Source organism: Alosa sapidissima, chromosome 9, assembly GCF_018492685.1.
Source record: "Alosa sapidissima isolate fAloSap1 chromosome 9, fAloSap1.pri, whole genome shotgun sequence".
Lineage (NCBI taxonomy): Eukaryota > Metazoa > Chordata > Actinopteri > Clupeiformes > Clupeidae > Alosa > Alosa sapidissima.
In genome coordinates, this window is record NC_055965.1 from 34,797,297 (window position 1) to 34,820,690 (window position 23,394).

Here is a 23,394-nt window from a genome sequence, read left to right on the forward strand (position 1 = left end):
TGGGTGTCTTGAAAGGCGCTTTATATAATTAATATTAGGTCAGAGTTCACTCAGAGTGAACAAATTGGTGGCACTGATGATACAACCACAAAATACCCAGCCAACAAGCCTCAACCTGAGCAGTGTATAGTCCTGCAGTACTTTTTGTAAGGGATAACGGCCGCCGAGGTGTCCTGTTATACGGAATTAATGGACGAGGGCGAGAGGCAAAGAACTCCCCGATGCGCAGCAGAGGTTGCCACTGTAAAGCCTTCACAGCACGCAAAGGAAACATGCGGTTCTGTTTAAAAAGAAGCCCACTAGTTCAGCTTGTTGTACAACTTTAGTTGGCCCTATAACAGCAATAGCATGGACAGTTAGCTTGTTAGCTTCTATGGTTGTTATAGTTACCATTCATAAGCATTGATATGGAACGGCGATTAAACTTTTTTTACCAGATCTACTTCATAGGTGTCCCGTTATTCAGAATTAAAAGCCACATTTCTTCTCTCCGGGTGATAAAGTTCTAATAATGGTTCTGTTGTATGTTCCCACAATGGTAACTGTTCTGTTGTAAAGGGTAAATGTTCTGGTAGCTAATAGTAACGGTTCTGCTGTGTGTGGACTTGCTTTGCAGGAGCTCAGGCCTTTACTGCCAGCACGAGCACTCCAACGGTGAAAGTCGAGGAGAATGAGGGTATGTAGAGGACATACACACACTCACTCACACACACACACACACGTAAGTAACTGGATGCAGATCAAGGTACCCAGTGCTGTCCCCCAGTCTAATAGTAGAATTTAAATTTGCATTTTAAAGGGAACAGTTGTGCATGTGGGATGCCTCCTTTTTAGTGTGCATGCCCCCCCTGCAGGTGCACGTCTGAAGTGCACCTCCACAGAGCTCCTCTGATGTGCACTTTAAGGGCTTTTCTCAAAGTCAACGATTCGTGCTTGGTAGAACAAGTCCTGCCGAGTTGAATCCTTCAAAGACGAGGCAAGGCTTCTTCCTAGCATATGGAACACTCACAATGGAACAGACTAGCGAGTGTGCAGGAAGCTGCAGATGCATTATTAAAAATCATGTGTGTGCACAGGATTGTGGGTGTTCCAAGCACGCAGTGGATACACGCATGCATCCTTGAAAATCTCTGAACGAAGGACTCAGTACATGATAGAATTTTAAAGCACCCTTGACATTGGACCAGGGCTCTACACTAACATTTTTTTCCAAGAGCACTTGTGCGCCCAAGTTAAAAAATTTAGGAGCACAGACAAAAATGTGGGCGCAGTCAGTTCTGTACTTAACTTACACATAATGTAACATTACACTGCAGCTAACAGTTAAACATGCCAGTGCACCAATTGCGAATATTAAGAATGACTGACAACATTTAGGCTACAGGACACAGGATTTTAAAGATCGGTGCCTACTTTATTTTCGGTCTGTTCTATTTTCCTACATTTTGTTGATGTAAAATAATATAATACATAGCCATATTTGCATTCAGCCTGTATATCAAGTATCCTGCCAAATATAGGCTAATTTATTTATTTGTGAATCCATCTGTAGCTAATCCAAATATGCCCATGGTGGCCTATCTGACTACATACTGCCTAATACTACTACTAAAACAGTCCATTTTCTCTTCCACAAAACCCAACATAGGCTAATCAAGGATATATATATTTGAAATATCTGCATTGATGGGGGCAGTAGGCAAACGTTAGACCTACTTTCGTTTTGCACTTCAGCTTGTATTCGGTGTAAACAAACAAGCACGCGTGGAAGCCTGGAGTTGTCAGTAGCGTTCTACCTTTGAATAAAATGGGAGTATTACGGGAGGCTACTTTTGTGACTGTTCGCTAGCTATATTTTGCATATTGCAGCCAATACGTCAACTGGGCTAAAAGGCATGTTAGGTTACCTTTCCTTCTCTCACTGCATTCTCAGAATCTAATCCTGTTCCTCCTATATCCGATGACTTCGGTGGATAGAAGAACTAAGTTCTTCAATCTTTGCATTTTGGCTGGCTAGTCTATCTTTCCGCTTTTTCTGCGAGCTCTTGGATTTGATAGAAGCGACTACTAGCGAGTCACAACGCGAAACTGCTAACGTTGATGGGAGGTGTAGTTTTTATGCTGCATTCGCGACGTGATTCTATGGTTTGCACCAGTAATGTTTCTCGATGTTGCGGTGTATTTTGTAGACAAACATTGACATGGTTAGAAGTCATTCGCACCAGTGCGCCTAAATATTTTTTTGCACTCGCACGCCATCATTTTTACTCGCATGTGCGAGTGAAATGGGCGCACTCAAGGATTAAAGTTCTCCGTCATAGGACGGATTTCCGTCAATTTGATTTTAGAAATGTCATATTTGAGATCGATGCAGATCCGATAAGAAAAAAATAGGAGGGGGAGGGGGGGGGGGGGGTTGTTATCACCTTTGCTTTTCCAAAGAACACGTATGGAGGACTAGATAGATAGATACTTTATTGATCCCCGAGGGGAAATTCAGGACTATAACGGTCTAAACGTTGGATTATAGTGACACATTAGATACAGCTGATGAGGTTGGCCAATCCGTTTAACTTTTTTGGATATGATATTGTGAGCTCTATGTGCGAATTCGGAGAAGCGTGCGGTGACCATACATTTTGGTAGGGCAGAAAGTCTGACTTTTTGTAATAGCCTATCATTTTGAGCTACATTAAAATGACATATTTTACAGGACTTTGCTGTCACTGGGTGAAAAGGCTCTGAATCAGGGAATATTCATAGTGATATATTTCCTGATATGCGTAATATCAGGAAATATATTGGTTGATATGCTCCTGATATTTTAGTGCCAATTGCCATATCAGGAGCATATCAAAAGTCCTGAATGGGACTGCGACGACATGCAAGATATCCAGACTTCATATTCTCACCTGATATGATCCATGTTTCAAGTATTAGCTACTTATATGACCCCGGACACCTCTTGTTCTTGTTCCCATATACCCCCTGATATGTCAAACATGGGACTACGCATATAAAGCCCATATACTGCCAGACACAGCTAATTTTGCAGGCATTTATGTGCATGCCTTTATTTGCTTTTCAATAGGCTTTATGCCTTTATTTTTTAAATTAATGTGATTTATATATGGTGATTTATGTAATGGTTTTAAATGTGAGATAGTACATAACCATCACTGAGCTTATTGTGCATCTTTAACTTAAATAATATTTCACATTAATTTTACATACACTTAATTACATTATTTACTTACACCTGCTAAATCCCAATGACTTATTTTACTTTACCATGAAAAATATACTGTACGACAGGCAATAAAATTTGTTACATGGCCTTTATTGTATTTATCAATCAATATTCAAATCAACATGGCTTTCTCGCCTGCAGTAGGGGGCTTTCGCAGTGACACTCGCCCCCTCTCAATGACCTGCCTCGAGTGAGAACAGAGACTTCTGCTTGACCACAGTGGTTTAAACAGTTCATGGTCTGGGCTTGCAACGTCCTTTAAAACATTTTGGGCCCTTGTCCGTACTCTTCTGGTATAGATGGTAGGGAGAGGTGCTCTGATGGTCCCTTTGGCAGTAAAAGTCAGGTGTCTGTAAAAAGAGAAAGAAAGTATATGTTACAATTGACCCTGTCCGTTAATATAATTAACTCAGCTTGTGTGACAAATAAAAGCAAACCCACAATAGCAGCCTAGACGTCAGGTGCAATAGTTAGAAGTAATGGAGATATGTATTACAGTTGTGCTCATAAGTTTACATAACCTTAGCATACACATACATTTAAAAATCATCTGATCTTAATGCCTTAATAAAAAAAATAAGGAACACTTATTTATTTACGATACATTATTCATTCACAAAGAAAATTGCTGTCCTTAAAGGTTGGATTTTTCCTAATTTTTTTAATTAAGGCATTAAGATCAATTTCCAAAAGTATCATACCTAATTGCAACACTGTCTGCAGAAGCTCTTAGAGGTGCTTAAACCACCTTTCTGATGCCTAACATAGATCCTCCCCCATCTGACGTGCAGTGCCAGCCTCTGGCTCCAGGCTGGGACTTGCTGGATGACACCTAAAAAAATAAAACAGCAATTGCTATACATTATGTTATTGTTGATTAAGATAAAAATCAAACATTAAAAAATAAGTTGGTAAGTCAATCAGGTGTTCAAACAAAAATGATAATTACCTTATGAAGGCACCCTCGCCACCATCACCATCAATGTTAATTATTGATATCAGTTTATTTGTGAGGGTTTCAGTTTCTGTAAATAGAAAATAAGATTTAACTAAATTATGATTATGCTCAGTTTGGCATATATTCAACACATTATTTACATTACCACCAACATAATGGTAAACATGGCTAAACTTCAAAATTCAAGACTATTATTAAAAACGACAATAATGATTAGTTCCTGTATTAATACATTACATTGCACATTTGTCAAACAAATTAGAGTGTGCACAGTGACATAGCCCTCATTCAAAACACACAAACACTTACAGCATGTTGAGGGCAGCAGCCATGGCTTCCAGACATAGTCAAGTAGCATGTAGTAGTAGCAGGACAGACCGACTTTGCCCTGGTCTGTTGATGGAGCCCACTACAGTCATAACAACAAACAGACACATGAAAAAAGGGGAGAAATTAAACACAGCAACAGACACAAATACATGCACACACATTATAATGTTATTTGCTATTCTACGTGTGTGTGTCTGTCTGTCTGTCTCTACCTGGTGAGTGAACTCTCTTGCGGGATTGAAACTTCTTTTGTATGGAAGTGGCACACATTTGGAATATTCCAGAATGCACTCAGTGTTCTCAGGGAAGCAGTCCTCACAACTCACTGCCTGCAAACGGAGAACAGAGGGAAATTAAGATGAATAAATTGCAAAATAAGCTTACACATAACGTGAAAAGACTATCACTGAAGCACTAATGCCCTCACATGCATCTTAAATAAACACATGCCTTGGCACAAGTCAGGTACAACCAAATAAGAGCTATGAAATGAAAAACATTTTGCCTAATACTACCCATACATCAGAAACCTTTGACAAGATTTGGCTTTCAAGCTTTACTCAAAAGACTACAATCTTTCAATAATCTTACCCAAATCTGGTCAAGTCTTCTGGTGTAAGGATGGCTTAATATAACACTATACGTTACCCTTCACAAACTAAAGATCCCTTCACTTGTCGGCATCATATTGAGGTACGTCAACCCCCTGTTCACGTTAGCCTGCATAGTCATTAGCAGCCACTATAAATGTAGCTTCTAGAAGTTATAGCTAGGTTAGCTAACCTACTCGTGCCTGATAGCCTTGGCCATTTCATTCAAACTAAAACTTTACATCCATAACGAAATCTCAGACAGACTTATTGTTGAATATGATATTACTACCATTCCAGATATTCCACACAATGGTAAAGTTAGTTATTGGAAAAGTTAACATTAACAGCTAGCAGCTAACGTTAGCGATGTTAGCTCGCAAGCTAGCAAACGTTAGCTGATTCTAACATGACGGTTAACAAACGGTTTTGGTTAACATTAATGCTAAAAACAGTATTTTCCTAATTAATTCCAGTTTTCAATTGGCATACAAAAGTACTGTAGTTCTTACCTTGGATATGATGACAGCAGAGTTTGTACAGCTTGCAGTCAGATGCATGACAGAAAAGTGACGGTTGAAGTCACCACCAGTGGCAAGGAGTTCGTTGAAAAGTCAGTCAGGGGTGGGGGATGGGTATGCTGTGTGTGCGCATGCGCTTATCGAGAGGCAAAGCATAAGAAATCGTGGAAATTATTAGGCCTGCATATTTTAGTTACATTAACCAAACTGATTTTGTAGAAGTGTCAAAACATAGTAGCCAAGTGGGCTATTACTACTATTCTGATTATTAACATTATTGGTTCTCATATAGTTTGACGTCAATTTCATTTGAAGCCTTGTTCCTTAATTAAATCAACATTGGTTTATCAGTCACCCACGTTTTATAGACAAGTTACAACATGATTGATCCATTGTTACGTTGGCCCACAAGGAAGCTTGTAATGTTAAAATAGTATGCTCAACTTTAACAAGTTTAATAAGCCTTTCTTATGTGTTATGGTTTGTAGTATATAGTATGTATTTATTTTCATTATAGGCTATTGATTGAATTGTTGTTTATTATTGCTATTCTTCTTAATGTAGGCCTACTTCAAATTGTTTAGGCTACTGTTAAATTTAACTTTGTATTGTTGTTATGTGGCAACTCCAGCTGAACCGAATTCGTTTTGGCAGACAGCATTGGGGACAAGGGGAAAGCAGATAATTTAAAATGTGGACTTTATTCCTCCAACAGATCTCATGCATATTATACATAAAAAGTAGGCTAGACCTACAGACTATAGCAACTATAAAATCTCAAAGATATCATTGAAATTGAACCATAACCAAAATAATTAGGTAAGTAGGCTAGCCTTGACCTGAAAAAGGTAGTCTTTACACTGTAAATAGTCTATTTTTGAATGTCCCGAAATTAGATAGAAATCAAATGGCAAATAGCCTATCAGTGATGTTTTATGGTACGTTTTGGGCGTAGGGCATGCGTGACTTAATTAGGCAGATCTTGGGCCTAGGCTATCTAATATGATAGCCTAAGCCTATCCAAGGGTGGAGACCTACCCAAAGATATCCAGAAATGGTGTGTGTGACTTGTGATTTGGGTATGCATACCCCTGATATCTCATTGGCATATCAGGAGTCAAAATAAATCAATATTTTCACTGATTCTTAAAAACTCAGGATATGATCAAAGATGCTCCTGATATGCTGCATGTCATAAAAAATATCCGGTCAGTATATCCCCTGATTCAGAGCCTTTTCACCCAGTGTGTATGCTTAAATCATGTCACAGTCAGAATTGTAGATCAGTAACACATCAGTTAAGTTTGCACCGTTCTCATCACGTTAAACCAGCGAAGCATAACAAAACTTTTTTTGTTTTGTTCTGTCTGGCCTGCTGCTAACTATCTAATATTTTTAAGTAGTTGGGTTTTATAACTGCAACTCAAGACAGTTGGGTGTTATGGATAATTTTTCTGACCACTCGCTGTAGAAACTAGGCTATATTATAGGATATACCTCATTCTCTGCAGCAACCTATGCCATACCTTTGAACACCGTTGCCTTCTCGTTTTTGCGCTGTCAAAAGATGCTATTAAATCCACTAGAAGCTAAACCAAGGAAGACACCAGGGTTAGCTAACGTATCTTCTAATTTAAACCTAATTTAACAGAAACTCAACACGGTTAACAGGTGCAACACTACTCGCCATTTCTGCATCTTAAAATGAAACGATAGGCCTAATTTATAACTGGCGGAATAATTTGAGTAGTTCTAGAATATGACCATGGGGCAGACTACTTTACGACCATACAGGCGTCTTTTAGCGCGGATTGCAATCCTCTTTAAAGCCGCCAGGGTTATGCGATAAATTATTGAGGAATGCGATCGTCGAGGTGCCCTGCCCCAACATTGCATGACACATTACACTCAACGAGAATAGCCATCATCATCCAAAAGTTGATGTCAATAGACCAAAAATAGTTGAAAAGCCTACAGAAACTATAGATAATTAATGTGACAATCACATTATTAAAAGTAGACTTGGAGCAATGATTTACTGAAGAACTATTTTTTGTGGAGGATGCTTCAGGTACATGTAGTTCGCTGCCCCACCTGCCCATATGGACCGCACGCTCCTAGAAGCGTAGGCTGTGTTCTTTCCGTGCATCAATGTAGACAATTTCTTACTCGCAAACTCTTGTCAGGGGAGGTCATTCATTTTGGGTGTCACCTATGACTTAAACAGATAGCCTTCTATGCCACCCGATGTAGGCTACTATTATTGTTACAGTTTTTAATCAATGCAACTAACATTATGTGTAAAGCGACGCAATATAAACCGTAGCCTATGCAATTTATTATCCCGTCTGTTATGACATGTACAACAATGTTTTTCACAATTTGCGACGGAAGGTTTTGACTGAGCGTGTTGGCATAAAAAAAATAAATAATATCACTGTCATCATTGCGAACTGTTGAGTAAGGGCCTTTTAGCCTATTTTGCTTAGGCCTCACTTTTAACGACAGTAGGTTGTGAGTGTATGTTGACAAAAAATAACCATACAATTTAAAATAGTCAACTTAAAACTTTGCTATAAATATTATTAATTTATAGCACAAAACCATAACCAATAGGCCTACCAGAACCTTGCATATTAGCGTCATGATTTGTGTGCGTCTATTTGGCAAGGCCACTAGCTGTCATGGATGCGTTGTTGCTAAAGGAAGGCAGGTGTCAAAAGTTAAAAAATAAATGGAGATGGGCAGCTGTTGGAAACGGGGGAGAACTAACAAGCCATGGTGTAAAGAAATTAAAGTGCCAGGGGTTTGCTTTTGCGCGGTTCGCTGCAAGAAAATTGTTTATGGATGCAATAGGAAAACGTTTTAGCACGCCACCAATCAGAAGACCGCCATAAGGTTAACGTTTGTGCACTTCAGGACATCTTACCTACCTGGTGCAACTAGCCACCACGACAGAGGTAGGCTACGTTTATCTATGGCTGACCGTTTTTACGTTTAGAAAGTAGGCTACGCATGTTCTTTCATAGCGCAACACGACCTGTCCCTCACCATATCGCAACCTCTTGTCAACCTTATACAATCTGTTGCTGAAGACAAAAGCACCGTCTCCAGATTGGATCTTGGAAAACTGAGTTGTCAAAAACTGAGTTGTCAAAATTACCATGTTTTCATTAAATGCGGATGAGGCAACAAATGGAAATATGAACAATATCTAGAATGTTCTGGTTTGTTACTTTGATGAGGAAATGGGAAGTCTTGCAAACTTGATTTTATAGATTTTACTTGGTGTTGAATTGCATATTAACAAGAAAAAAATCTCCCCTTTAAACACTTTTGGCCTGAAGTAATTAAATAAGAGTGCGTTAAAGCCTTTCTACAATATTGCTGCAGTAGAAAAGAACAGCAATGGCTAATCAGCAATGGTCAGGGATGGTACTAAAATATATTTTTGTTCATCAGGAAAACTCTATCTCAATCAAGAACACTCTCAATTTGCCTTATTCACATGGCGGCCATTGGCGGCTAAAACGAGGCTACAGGGTACACAAACCATAGGATTGTTATGTTCTATGCATTCACCTGTAGGTGGCATTAATTATATAGTAAGTGTACCCTGTAGCCTCGTTTTGTTTTAAACAATGGCCGCCGTGTGAATAAGGCGAATACTCCCTTTCCTTTGCTGTTTGCATCTTTTTGTACATTAAAAAACAATAGGTCGCGATCGCAAAAGGGGTGCTATCTCTATAGGTAGATAAGAACAACGTATGACTTATGGCCTGAAAAAAGTTCAGTCAAACGATTTTTTTTTCACTTTAATCCCTGCGCACTGTAGAGCCCTGCATTGGACCAGTGCTTGGTGAGATTCGATGACGTAACGTCCTTGAAAAAGTGACTTTGAAGGACCCATCCTTGACTTTGAGAAACGGCCTAAAGGTGCATGTGTGCTAGTGTGAGTAGTAGTCCAGGCAAAGTAAGGTCTGACCCAAAACTAATTGCAACAGAATTTATTTTCACATTTTTATATTTTAAATGGTGATCTAAACACCATAGTAAAAGACCATTAAAAATCCAGTTGGTGGAAATATGTTAAAATGAGGGCTGTTTTATGCATTATCCTTCAGCAAATACTGACAAAACTGTAAATGTTATAGAATAAGCATTCTAAAGAATGTCTGACCCCATCTAACTTAACATGGGATTTTAGAATATTGCATTGTTGAGGAACATTATTTTATTTATTATTAGAGTTAGTACATATAGTGGGATGCTGTGTAGTGACTGACTAGAGCTCCCTCTGCAGGTGCGGATCTGAAGTGCACCCACAGTGGAGACTTTGGGGCAGACGCCAGAGTGGAGTGGAAGTTTCAGGATGTCAAAGCCACGCAGACGTCTCTGGTCATTTACAATGGACAGGCTACAGGTACACACACACACACACACACACACACACACCTCAATCATAACCATTTTGTTGTTATTATGTTACACATTTTAACCCAAATTGTATTTAATGTTGTTTGAAAACTCTAGGACACACACACACACAATATAATATAATATGATATTAGTATGATATATTATGACGTATAATAATAAATAATTTGATCGTATATACCAGTAAACACGGTCTTCTGTTGTTATCTAACCCAAATTGTATTTAATGTTGTTTGAAAACTCGAGGACGCACAAACACAATATAACATGATCTAATATGACATGTATGATAATTTGATCTTATATGTCAGTAAACACGGTCTTCTGTTGTTATCTGTGGTTGCTAATGGGGTTTTGTGTCCGTCCCTCCAGCTAGCTATGTGGGTCGCGTGGTCCAGTACGCTGGGGGACTGCGCTTCAACAAGGTGACCAGGAAGGACACAGGCCTGTACATCTGTTCTGTGGCTGGCAACGGGTTCTCCGCAGACGCCAAGGTCACCCTCATAGTCTTGGGTACGTCACACCCGGCCCTCGGGTTGGACTCGAACCCGGTTCTTCATGGGCATACAGTACACAGCAAAATCTGCTTATCTAATAAAACCTAAACAAGTGTTATTAACTTGTATTCTTAAACATGGTATGGAATGCGTCTGTGTTCTTAAACATGTTATGGAATGCATCTGTGTTCTTAAACATGGTATGGAAACATATTATTTAAAGGTGCGATTTGTAGGATTGTTACCGAACGTTCTTTAGGCCAAAATCAAAGCACTGTGAACGTTCTCAAGACTACCAGACACAAGCCTCCTCTGGGTTGCCAGATGTAATGAAGACTTAGCTAACGTTAGTTGACCTGCAGCTGCTTTAACGTTTCTCCAACCATGACCCAGCTACACATTACGGAAACAGTGAAAACAAAAAATACCTCTCTAACCAACGTAACATATTTAGCTGAAGTTAGCGATGCAGATGAAGTTTAGCCTAGGCTACCTGTCGTGGAGAAATATGGCCAGCTCTGCGTCAGACTTGATATTCTTCGTTTGACGAAGACGTCACCATCTCAGGAAGCTCCGATGTCCACTTAATTTGTTTCTTGTTTTAATTTTGGAAATTTGCCTGCCTCTCGTAGGCGAGAAAACAAACACAGTATGGAATGTGTCTGTGTTCTTAAACGCGGTATGGAATGTGTCTGTGTTCTTAAACGCGGTATGGAATGTGTCTGTGTTCTTAAAGCACAGTATGGAATGTGTCTGTGTTCTTAAGCCCTGTATGGAATGTGTCTGTGTTCTTAAAGCACGGTATGGAATGTGTCTGTGCTCTTAAATGTGGTATGGAATGTGTCTGTTCTTAAGCCCTGTATGGAATGTGTCTGTGCTCTTAAATGTGGTATGGAATGTGTCTGTGTTCTTAATTGTGGTATGGAATGTGTCTGTGTTCTTAAATGTGGTATGGCTTCTGTGTGCAGTGGCTCCGTCTGTGCCCGTCAGTCGCATCCCAGAATCGGTGAAATTGGGGACCAATGTCAAGCTGACCTGCAGCGACAGCCAGGCTTCGCCCCCACCGACCTACAACTGGTATAAGAACAACGAGCCCCTGCCCGTGGACCCCAGCAAGTTCCCCAACTTCCGTAACATGAGCTACAAGCTCAACCCAGCCACTGGCACACTGGTACGCACGCACGCACGCACGCACACACACACACACAAACAGAAACAGTGTTCAAATCGAACACAGCAGGACAGACAGAAGACTAGAAAGATACAGTATGACACACACATGCACGCACGCACGCACGCACACCTCACTGTGTGTTCACTGTGTGCTGAGTGTGTTTCACTAATTCACAGATTGGGATAAATGCAGAGACCAAATTTCCCTCACGGGATCAAAAGAGTGTATATGCTTATACTTATACACTACTCAGGTAAATACATATTTTTAAAGCTCTTATTCTTTTAACCAAGTCACCTCTCTCTCTCTCCCCTCCTCTTTCTCTCCCATTCTCTCTCTCTCTCCTCTCTTTCAGGTCTTTCCCTGTGTGTCTCAGATCGATGAAGGGCAGTATTTCTGCGAGTCCACTAATACAGCTGGACCTCCCCAACGATCTGTTGCCACCAAGATGGCCGTCTGTGAGTGCCGTACTAGTGACCATAGATATATTAGTATTATAATAAAGGCTAGATGTCTCGTCCGCACTGCTGGCCAATGGAGGTCGACGTCCGCACCTCGTGGCCATCTTGCCACATCAGCTTGCTAACTCATAACATTGTGTTTCAATGGTCCACTGTAATGACAGGTAGTGACCTGAAGGTGTCATTGTTATAGCCTGGGGGCATTGTTCTATGGCAAGCCGATTGAGCATTTATTCAGATATCTTGATATCAGGCATAATTGTCATGTACGTGCAAGCCATTTTTGCCCACTAGTTAACTAGTGAGCCATTTCTGTCTGAACTAGTTAACTAGTGACAGCCAAAATGCCCACTAGTTAACTAGTAAGGCCCAAATTATCTCTAGTTAACTAGTTCATATGTTTCATATCTTACTAGTTAACTATTAATGCTCAGCATGTTCACTAGTTAACTAGTTGACATCGAAATGTGCACTAGTTAACTAGTTTAAAGACTTCTATATTTTACTAGTCAACTAGTAAGGTACAAACATATTTACTAGCTGACTACTGAATGTCAAATTCCCACTTGTTAATTTCTATGTAATTTGGCCAGCCGCTTGAGCATTTATTCTGATATCTTGATATCAGGCCAACATGCAAGCCATTTTTGTCAACTAGTTAACTAGTGAGCCATGTTTGTGCACACTAGTTAATTAGTGAAAGCATAAATCTTCCGGTTGAGTGGCGCATGTAGATGCAGCGACTCCTTGCTTCTCCTGAACGTGCAGTGTTTTTTTGTTGTTAAAATGTGTTTTTCGGAATGTTTATCGCATGAAACTACGTCAGAACGCATGTACAGCCGACAGCAACTGTTGCAGATACGGGAGGAAAACAACAGTATCGATGTTTTGGACATAAAAACAGAGACGCTGACTGAACTGGGAATACTTCGCCTGCCTACCACAACATCGGACCCGTCTGCTTCACCTGGCCGGCGTCACCGCAAGCGGTGTGCCAGGACAAGGAAGAGAGGCAAGCGAGCTGGCGTCGGAACAAGGCTAGCAGCCAACCCAACTCGCCCAGCAATACCATCCATATTCCTGGCAAACGTAAGATCACTGGACAATAAGATGGACGACATTCGGTTGCTAAGATCAGCAAACAAGACAGTGAGTAACTGCTGCGTGACTGTTATCACTGAATCATGGCTCAACGATAACATCCCCGACTCTGCTATACACCTGGAGCAGCTAACGTGCTATCGAGCTGACCGAGCCCTAGCAGACAAAAGACGTGGTGGAGGAGTTTGTGTTTACACACATGATGCTTGGTGCCGAGACGCTACGGTAGTACACAGACACTGCTCTCCACTGGCAGAGTTTATGATAATTAAGTGCCGACCCTTCTACCTCCCCAGGGAATTCACCGCGATTCTGCTGGTCGCGGTGTACATCCCCCCCCAGCAACAAAAACAGTGACAGGAGCATGGCACTGAATGAGCTGTATCGGGCCGTCAGTGAACAACAAAGTGAACACCCGGATGCCTTCACAATCATCGCTGGAGACTTCAATCACGCCAATCTCAAAACTGTACTACCCAAATTTCACCAACATGTAAACTTCCCAAAAAGAGGACAAAACACCCTGGACCTTGTTTACACCCCACAGAAAGAAGCCTACAAAGCCAAACCCCTCCCCCACATCGGGCAATCAGACCACATTAGCATCCTGCTGCTGCCCCGATACAGACAAAGAGCAAAAGTCACCAAACCGGTTCTGAAGGAGGTGAGAATGTGGCCGGAGGGGGCCGTCTCACAACTTCAGGACTGCTTTGAAACAACAGACTGGGATATCTTCAAAACAGCTGCCACCCACAACAACCACATTGACATTGAGGAATACACAGACACTGTGACCTCCTACATCACCAAATGCATCGATGATGTTACAGAAATAAAACACATCACCACTCGGGCCAACCAGAAGCCATGGCTGACAGGAGACGTCCACAGACTGCTGAGGGCCAGAGACAAAGCCTTCAGAGCTGGAGATGTAGCTGGCCTAAGAACAGCGAGGGCTAACCTGTCCCAGGGCATCAGGAAGGCAAAAAAGGATTACACAGACAAAATAACAACACACTTCAAAGACAGCAGAGATGCACAGAGCCTATGGCAGGGCATACAGGCCATCACTGACTACAAGCCTGCGCCACGGAGCTGTGAGAACAACACCTCTCTGCTAAATGACCTGAACAGTTTTTTCGCCCGTTTTGAAGCACAAAATGACACTCACCCACAGAAAACCCCACCTCCCCCCCACGACCAACCCCTGTACCTGTCCTCTGCCAGCGTGAAGAGGACACTAGCCACCATTAACCCACGCAAAGCAGCAGGCCCAGACAACATACCAGGACGAGTGTTGAAGGACTGTGCAGAAGAGCTGAAGGATGTTTTTACAGACATTTTCAACACAGCAAGCAGTCATCCCATCACTTTTCAAAACTGCCACCATCATACCCGTGCCAAAGAAATCATCACCATCATGCTTCAATGACTACCGTCCTGTAGCACTCACGCCCATAATCATGAAGTGCTTCGAACGGCTAGTCATGTCACACATCAAAGCCACCCTACCCCCCACCCTGGACCCCTTCCAGTTTGCATACCGAGCCAAACGATCCACGGAGGATGCAATCTGCTCTGCCCTCCATCCAGCCCTCACCCACTTAGACAATAAAGACTCATATGTGAGAATGCTGTTCATAGACTTCAGTTCAGCATTCAATACCATAATACCACAACAACTCATCAGCAAACTGGACAAGCTAGGATTCAGTACCTCCCTCTGCAACTGGCTGCTGGACTTCCTGTTGCAGAGACCACAAGCAGTACGTGTCGGGGACAACACTTCAAGCACTCTGACCCTGAGCACGGGGGCCCCTCAAGGGTGTGTGCTCAGCCCCCTGCTCTTCACACTGCTAACACATGACTACAACCACTCACAGCTCCAACCATCTGGTGAAGTTTGCGGACGACACAACACTGGTGGGCCTCATCACTAAGGGCGATGAGGCTCACTACAGAGAAGAAGTAGACCTGCTGGCTAAATGGTGCAAAGACAACAACCTCCTGCTAAATGTCAGCAAGATCAAGGAGATTGTTGTCAACTTTCAGAGAGGCCACAAACAACTGCCACCACTGTCCATCGACGGAGATGCTGTGGAGAGAGTGAGCAGCACAAAATTTCTGGGGGTGCACATCAGCGACGACCTCTCCTGGACCACCAACACAGCATCACTGGCGAAGAAAGCCCAGCAGCGCCTCTACTTCTTGCGCAAATTGAAGAAGGCAAGTGCCACGCCTCCTGTCATGACTACATTCTACAGAGGGACCATCGAGAGCATCATCTCCAGCAGCATCACAGTGTGGGGCGGAAGCTGCACAGATCAGAACAGGAAGACCCTCCAGCGCACTGTTAACACAGCTAAGAGGATCATTGGAGCACCACTCCCCTCCCTGCAGGACATTTACACCACCCACCTCACCCGCAAAGCACTAATGATTGTCAAGGATACAACCCACCCTGCACACAAACTGTTCAGCCTCCTGCCCTCTGGAAAGCAGTACAGGAGCCTCCGCTCCCGCACCACCAGACTGGCAAGTAGCTTCATCCACCAAGCAATCAGGATGCTGAACACTCTACCCACTCTCCCATCACTGACAGCCCCCCCCACCCACCAGCCAGCCAGGAACCTAGGAAACTAGGATCCTGTCTACCCTAACCCCCCCCCCGCCCCCCCAAGCCTGATATACTTGAAATTACTGCATACTGCATATCAATGTAAATATACAGGTCACACAAGCACAAGTTTAAACTTCATGTAACTGTTAAGACTATATAAATATACAACACAACTACCTCTATGTTTTTATATATATGTCCTATATTTCTATTTTGATACATACATGTTCTATATTTCAGTCTTGCACTTTAATTTAATGTTTATTGTCTATGGCTATGTCTATAGTATGTCTATGTCTGTATTTAAAGCATGTCTATGTCTGCATGGGAAAGTAAGAAACGAAATTTCAATTCTTTGTATGACCAGTGCATGTAAAGAAATTGACAATAAAAGCCGACTTGACTTGACTAAATGCCCACTAGTTAACTAGTGAACACATTTTAGCTTAACTAGTTAACTAGTGAGAGCCAGAAATGTCCACTAGTTAACTAGTAAAGGCCAAAATGCATATCAGTCAGCTAGTTGAAGGCTTTTAGGTCTCACTCGTTAACTAGTGACAGCCAAAAATGTGCACATGTTTAGCTAGTGAAGGCAAAACACCTCACTAGTTAACTAGTGACAACTAGTTAACTAGTGAACCATAAATGGCTTACTAGCTAGCTAGATGATGGCAGTAGGCTCACTAGTTAACTAGTTGATGCATCATTTGTCCAAACTAGTTAACTAGTGAGGTCATAAATGTATACTAGTAAACTAGTTCAAGACAAAATTCACACTAGTCAACTAGTGGCGCAGAATTCAAATTAGGAGGCGGAGAACTCTGAAAATTGAGGCTTTCTATTGGCTCCCTATGTCCAAATAGAACATGACAACCAATCACAGCGCAGAATTTCACAAAATCCAACCCACAACATCTGTATGTGGCACACAAGTAATCATGCTGGCCAAAGGAACTTTAACTAGTAAACTAGTGGCTTCAATGTGACACTTACATGTAAACTAGTGAAGGCAGTACTGCTCACTAGTTAACTAGTGAAGACACAAATGCCCACTAGTTAACTAGTGAGGTCTAAAAAGTGTCACTAGTTTACTAGTGTGCACCAAAACACCCACTAGTGAACTAGTGATGGCAATTTCCATTCGACTAGTTAACTAGTGAGGTGCAAAAAGTGTCACTAGTTTACTAGTGTGCTCCAAAACGCCCACTAGTTAACTAGTGAAGGCCATTTCAGCCCCACTAGTTAACTAGTGAGGTGCCAAAATGGACACTTGTTAAAGTGGCAAAAATACCCTCTAGTTTACTAGTGAGGGTGTTGTAGGCCTTACTAGTTAACTAGTGGCATGTATATTTTGTTCACTAGTTAACTAGTTACACCTCAAAAGAGAAACAAGCTGACCGTTTTTGTCCACTAGTTAACTAGTGGAACAATTGAAGTCTCACTAGTTTGCATGTGTGGCAGTGAAGCAGCTCACTAGTTAACTAGTGCCTGAAACGGCTATTATGCAAATTCTAATGAGAGGGTGGGTAGAAGACTCCTATTGGGTATTATGTAAGAATCCCACCCAGTCTAAAAGTAAATTTACTGTTCATAGCCTCGCGATCAGGTCCTGATGGGTGCCCCTAGTGGCTAAAGTGACACACTGCTCTGCAACGGTACTTCAGTATAGATAGTAAAGCAGAGCCTGCAGTATGCAGTATCTCATATTCTGTCAAAATGATTTTTAATAATAACAGGGAAACCCCATGCTTTAACAAGTGAGCTCTTAGTGATCCACACCAAAGATTCAAGGGATCGATTTTAATATTATTCTTTGTTTATTGTTGCTAGGCAACCACAGACATATACTGTATGTATCCATTCAGTCACGCTTTTTTATGATTAATAACTGAAAAACAAAAGATTGTACACATTAACTGCACATGGTTTCAAAAGTAATTAAAAGCTCAAAGATCAAGAAAAAACCTTCATGCACTTCTAAGGAATTGAACCCTGGTCCCCCACATGATCTCCTGCTGCTTAACCATTTGAGCTAGTCTTGCCACATCAGCAGTGCTATCATCAATGTTTATGTTACTGAAATGTTTTGTTGCTAGGAAACCATATACAAATGCCTCCAGTTTTATCGCGATTTTCAGACTAATAACTGAAAAACTAAAGATTGTAGACATTAACTGAACGAAGATTACAGCAATACACCACAACTTTGTCACTAGACATGTTATCAAAACATATTTCATGCTCAAACGATCTTAGTTTATAAAAGTTTGCTCTTAGAACAGCCTGGACGAAGTCAGCCATGTTTTCTAGGTTTCTGAGTCCTAAATGGACCAATCAAAATCCTTGTTCCGCCTTCTTCATTTGCATGCAAGTGCGACATTGCACACTAGTTAACTAGTGGCCAATGTTACGTCCCACTAGTTAACTAGTTGCACAAAATGTCAGCCGTTTGTGTATTTATTCAAATTCCACTAGTTTACTAGTGTGAGGGGCATTTTTCTCCTGCTAGTTCATTATGGACACTGTTTTGTCCTCACTAGCTAACATGTAAGGCTCAAAATGCCCTCTATAAGCTAGTGAAATGCATTAATAATGCAGATATGCTCACTAGTTAACTAGTAAGCATGTCCTGTTCCATTACTAGTAAACTAGTAAGGCCAAATATGTCAATTAGTTAACTAGTGAAGGCCAATGTGTCACTAGTTAACTAGTAAGAGTACCTTTTGCATTACTAGTGAACTAGATTGCTCCAAAAACAGCCACTAGTGTGTGTCTTGTGCGCACTAGTTAACTAGTGAGCTGCTTCACTGCCACACATGCAAACTAGTGAGACTAGTGTGTAACTAGTTAACTAGTGAACAAAATATGCATGCCACTAGTTAACTAGTAAGGCCCACAACACCCTCACTAGTAAACTAGTGGGTATTTTGGCCTTTACATGTTAACAAGAGACCATTTTGGCATCTCACTAGTTAACTAGTGGGGCTGAAATGGCCTTCACTAGTTAACTAGTGGGCATTTTGGGGCACACTAGTTAACTAGTGGGCATTTTGGGGCACACTAGTAAACTAGTGACACTTTTTGCACCTCACTAGTTAACTAGTCGAATGGAAATTGCCATCACTAGTTTACTAGTGGGTGTTTAGGTGCACACTAGTAAACTAGTGACACTTTTTAGACCTCACTAGTTAACTGGTGGGCATTTGTGTCTTCACTAGTTAACTAGTGAGCAGTTCTGCCTTCACTAGTTTACATGTAAGTGTCACACTGAAGCCACTAGTTTACTAGCTAGAGTTCCTTTGGCCAGCATGTTAACTTGTGTGCCACATGCAAATGTTGTGGGTGGGATTTCGTGAAATTCTGCACTGTGATTGGTTGTCATGTTCTATTTGGACATAGGGAGCCAATAGAAAGCCTCAATTTCCAGAATTCTCCGCCTTCTAATTTGAATTCTGCGCCACTAGTTGACTAGTATTTTGTCTTGAACTAGTTTACTAGTATACATTTATGACCTCACTAGTTAACTAGTTTAGACAAATGATGCATCAACTAGTTAACTAGTGAGCCTACTGCCATCACCTAGCTAGCTAGTAAGCCATTTATGGTTCACTAGTTAACTAGTGACATTGACCTACTGCAACTAGTTAACTAGTGAGGTGTTTTACCTTCACTAGTAAACATGTGCACATTTTTGGCTGTCACTAGTTAACTAGTGAGACCCAAAAGCCTTCAACTAGCTGACTGGTATGCATTTTGGCCTTTACTAGTTAACTTGTAGACATTTCCGGCTCTCACTAGTTAACTAGTTCACACAAACATGGCTCACTAGTTAACTAGTTGACAAAAATGGCTTACATGTACATGACAATTATGCCTGATATCAAGATATCAGAATAAATGCTCAATCGGCTTGCCATATTGTTCTGCCTTTAGTAGAAGAAGAGATGTTACATCAGGTCAAAGATGATTGATTACGAAGATACTTCCTGAGAGGTCATTTCCTGTCCCTGGAAATGTATGCAAATAGGGCAGCAGTAGTACACGCCCCGCACGAGGGGGGGCCACTATCCCCCATTCATGCAGTGATCAGGCTCCCTTTTAACATTGAGGTCTATGGCAGAATCCAAGAATTTCCCAGAATTTGTCAAAGCCTTATTTTTCTGAGCAATGGATGCACATTTCGGACACGGTATCATGATCTCCAAACCCTCCTCTCCATTTCAGGAGAATGTCATGACAGTATGACCCTCCAGTCGGGAGAAAATCAACATTAATGAAGGTGTACACCAAGTTTATTTTGTACTCCGGCTTCTGTCTGGCGTGGAACCGAGGCGTTCAAACGTCAGTCATACGTCAGTGACACGCCCCTGTGCAGGCGGGAACTGAACCAGAGCCCGTCTCTGACTGAACTCCACTTTGCCCTCATAGACATGAACTAGGACCACCCATCTTGCTACGCATTCATTATCTTTGATCAGGTACCACAGAGCCCACCAGATAGCTTGCCTGTGACAAGATGGCCGCCGGTGATGCCGTTAGAGACTCCACCATAAGACATCTAGCCTTTATTATGTATATCTATGCTAGTGACTAGACTGCTAGACCCACGTAACAATCTTACATACTAGCACTGCAGTGGTTTTGTTGCTGTTTTAGTGAAGTATATGTGTTTGACTAATCAAGTGAATATATTTGTTTGTTTGCTTGTTTATTTGTTTACTGGTAACAGATGGAGTAAACACTGGAGGCATTGTTGCCGGGGTGATCATCCTTCTGATCCTCTTGGTGTTGCTCATTGTCGGACTGTGGTTCGCTCATCGCAAAGGCTACCTCGCAAGTGAGTTCAGCATGGTGTGCGTGCATGTGTGTGCGGGTGTCTTTTTTTTGTGTGGTTTGCTCCTTGCAGAGGTTACCACACAAGTGAGTTCCGTTTGATTTGTGTGTGTGTTTGTTTCTATGGTTACCTCTCCCTCTCTCTTTCTTTCTTTCTTTCTTTCTTTCTTTCTTTCTTTTATTCTTTCTTTCATTCATTCTTTAATTCTTTCCCTCTCTCTCTCTCTGTCTCTCTCTCTCTCTCTCTCTCTCTCTCTCTCTCTGTCTCTCTCTCCCTCTCTCTCTCTCTCACTTTCTCTCTACTTACTTACTTACTTACTCACTCACTCACTCTCCTCACTCACAAATACACACTCCAACAAACCCACACCTGTGTGTAATATGTTTGTCTTTGTGTGTGTGTGTGTGTGTGTGTGTGTGTGTGTGTGTGTAACATGTTTGTCTTTGTGTTTTTCCCCAACAGAGGTGAAGGAGCGAGTGTCAGGAAGGTGAGTGTGAGAATGAACGCTATTGCCATAGTAACAAGCTCAACTGCCAGGGAGAGGGAGGGAGAGAGAGAGAGAGAAGGGAGGAAGGGAGAGAGAGAAGGGAAGGAGAGAGAGAGAGAGAGAAGGGAGGGAGTGAAAGAGAGAAGGGAGGAAGGGAGAGAGAGAAGGGAGGGAGGGAGAGAGAGAGAGGGGGAGAGAGATGGAGAGGGGGAGGGGGAGAGAAGGGTATCAAGCACCGGGTGCTTACACATCTCAGTAGATGTTGCTATGGTTACGTGGTTACTCCAGTCGTTAGTTTCCAGCATGTTGTGTGTAGGAGCCGTAGACGTGATTAATTGTCTACGTAAAATCGTATGACTGTGTGCTATGTCTTTATACTAAAAACTATACCCACTAGATTTTGTTTATCTTAATAAAAGATTAATAACACTTGGTTAGATTTCATTTTTAGAGTGTAATCTTGCATTACGATAAAAAAAAATCTAGTTGGTATTGTTTTTAGAATAAAGAGAATTGCATGGCACTTTTTTGTCAGATAATTTTCACTTAATTTCAAAACGTCTTATCAAAACACACTGGCATCCACATTTGCTTGTTTTCTTGATAAGACATCTTAAAATGGGTTAAGCTCCTGTTAAATTCATGATTTTACAAGAAAGTGTTCTATAGGTGTCTTTACAGTAAAAACAATACAAACTAGATTTTTTTTTATCTTATTATAAGATTGATAACACTTGGTTAGACACAGTTTTTGAAGTGTAACAACAATGAATAATACGAATAAAGGAAGCGTCTTCTGTCTCCATAAAATATTAAACGAGTGTTTTTTTAATACTAACCAAACATGATACCAAACATTGCTAAGGCAGTAGGGCGTTTCATGCATTATAACCTGTGACTAAATCAATAAAACCGATTATAAATGGATTTGTAGTGAGAGCGTTTGTCTGTCTTCATTTCCCAGCAGCAGGAGGCAGCAGAACTCTGCAGTGTACCGCCCTACGTCAGACTACGGGGATGACGAAGAGGTACAGTCATCTTCATCATCATCATCAACAGTCATTAAGCATTTGTTCAGTGTTTCCCACAGAATTGAACTCCATGTGTGGTGGTTGGTTTGCAGAATTATCTTGAATACAACAGTTTTTAACAAATTAGCACCGTGTGGTGATGATGCTAACCAGATTCAAGCACAATTTAGTACAACCTGGAAAATCATTGTGTGGTGGTCAATGTTGATATTGTGGTGGGCTGCCACAAATAAGTCAATGTATGGGAAACGCTGTAGTGTACTAGATGTTGTGCAGCCCATAGATGTAGGGTGCTAGATGGTCAATCTATGGGAAACGCTGTAGTGTACTAGATGTTGTGCAGCCCATAGATGTAGTGTGCTAGATGGTCAATGTATGGGAAACGCTGTAGTGTACTAGATGTTGTGCAGCCCATAGATGTAGTGTGCTAGATGGTCAATGTATGGGAAACGCTGTAGTGTACTAGATGGTCAATGTATGGGAAACACTGTAGTGTACTAGATGTTGTGCAGCCCATAGATGTAGTGTGCTAGATGGTCAATGTATGGGAAACGCTGTAGTGTACTAGATGTTGTGCAGCCCATAGATGTAGTGTGCTAGATGGTCAATGTATGGGAAACACTGTAGTGTACTAGATGGTCAATGTATGGGAAACACTGTAGTGTACTAGATGGTCAATGTATGGGAAACGCTGTAGTGTACTAGATGGTCAATGTATGGGAAACACTGTAGTGTACTAGATGTTGTGCAGCCCATAGATGTAGTGTACTAGATGTTGTGCAGCCCATAGATGTAGTGTACTAGATGGTCAATGTATGGGAAACACTGTAGTGTACTAGATGGTCAATGTATGGGAAATACTGTAGTGTACTAGATGTTGTGCAGCCCATAGATGTAGTGTACTAGATGTTGTGCAGCCCATAGATGTAGTGTACTAGATGGTCAATGTATGGGAAACGCTGTAGTGTACTAGATGGTCAATGTATGGGAAACGCTGTAGTGTACTAGATGTTGTGCAGCCCATAGATGTAGTGTGCTAGATGGTCAATGTATGGGAAACGCTGTAGTGTACTAGATGGTCAATGTATGGGAAACACTGTAGT

At 41.5% G+C, this 23,394-nt stretch overlaps 2 protein-coding genes and 2 long non-coding RNA genes across 17 annotated transcripts in view; 2 read left to right on the forward strand and 2 right to left on the reverse strand.

Annotated features, from left to right (window-relative positions):
- LOC121718788 (NACHT, LRR and PYD domains-containing protein 3-like) overlaps nt 1-23,394 on the reverse strand; it is a 1,510,793-nt gene that overhangs the window by 532,685 nt on the left and 954,714 nt on the right. The gene's annotated exons all lie outside the window — the stretch shown is intronic.
- Nucleotides 1-23,394, forward strand: part of LOC121719082 — a 530,903-nt gene that overhangs the window by 142,932 nt on the left and 364,577 nt on the right. The window lies entirely within an intron of this gene.
- The window catches only part of LOC121718966 (junctional adhesion molecule A-like), a 37,813-nt gene that overhangs the window by 11,820 nt on the left and 2,599 nt on the right, over nt 1-23,394 (forward strand). For 4 of the 5 annotated variants that reach the window (XR_006034058.1, XR_006034059.1, XM_042104435.1 and 1 more), the window contains 8 exons: nt 617-676; nt 9,953-10,072; nt 10,459-10,599; nt 11,552-11,754; nt 12,113-12,215; nt 20,669-20,776; nt 21,236-21,260; nt 22,225-22,288. Coding sequence is in view for 3 of the 5 variants with exons in the window: in XM_042104435.1 (XP_041960369.1) it covers nt 617-676; nt 9,953-10,072; nt 10,459-10,599; nt 11,552-11,754; nt 12,113-12,215; nt 20,669-20,776; nt 21,236-21,260; nt 22,225-22,288 (824 nt within the window). In the remaining 2 variants the exon portion in view is untranslated. The remainder of the gene's footprint in view (nt 1-616; nt 677-9,952; nt 10,073-10,458; nt 10,600-11,551; nt 11,755-12,112; nt 12,216-20,668; nt 20,777-21,235; nt 21,261-22,224; nt 22,289-23,394) is intronic. The other variant, XM_042104437.1, reaches the window with a different exon arrangement.
- Nucleotides 3,441-5,842, reverse strand: LOC121719017. Its single transcript, XR_006034069.1, has 6 exons — nt 5,641-5,842; nt 4,751-4,867; nt 4,518-4,617; nt 4,200-4,275; nt 3,952-4,082; nt 3,441-3,600 (listed from the first exon to the last, which is right to left on the reverse strand). It is a non-coding gene; the product is annotated as an uncharacterized LOC121719017 (long non-coding RNA).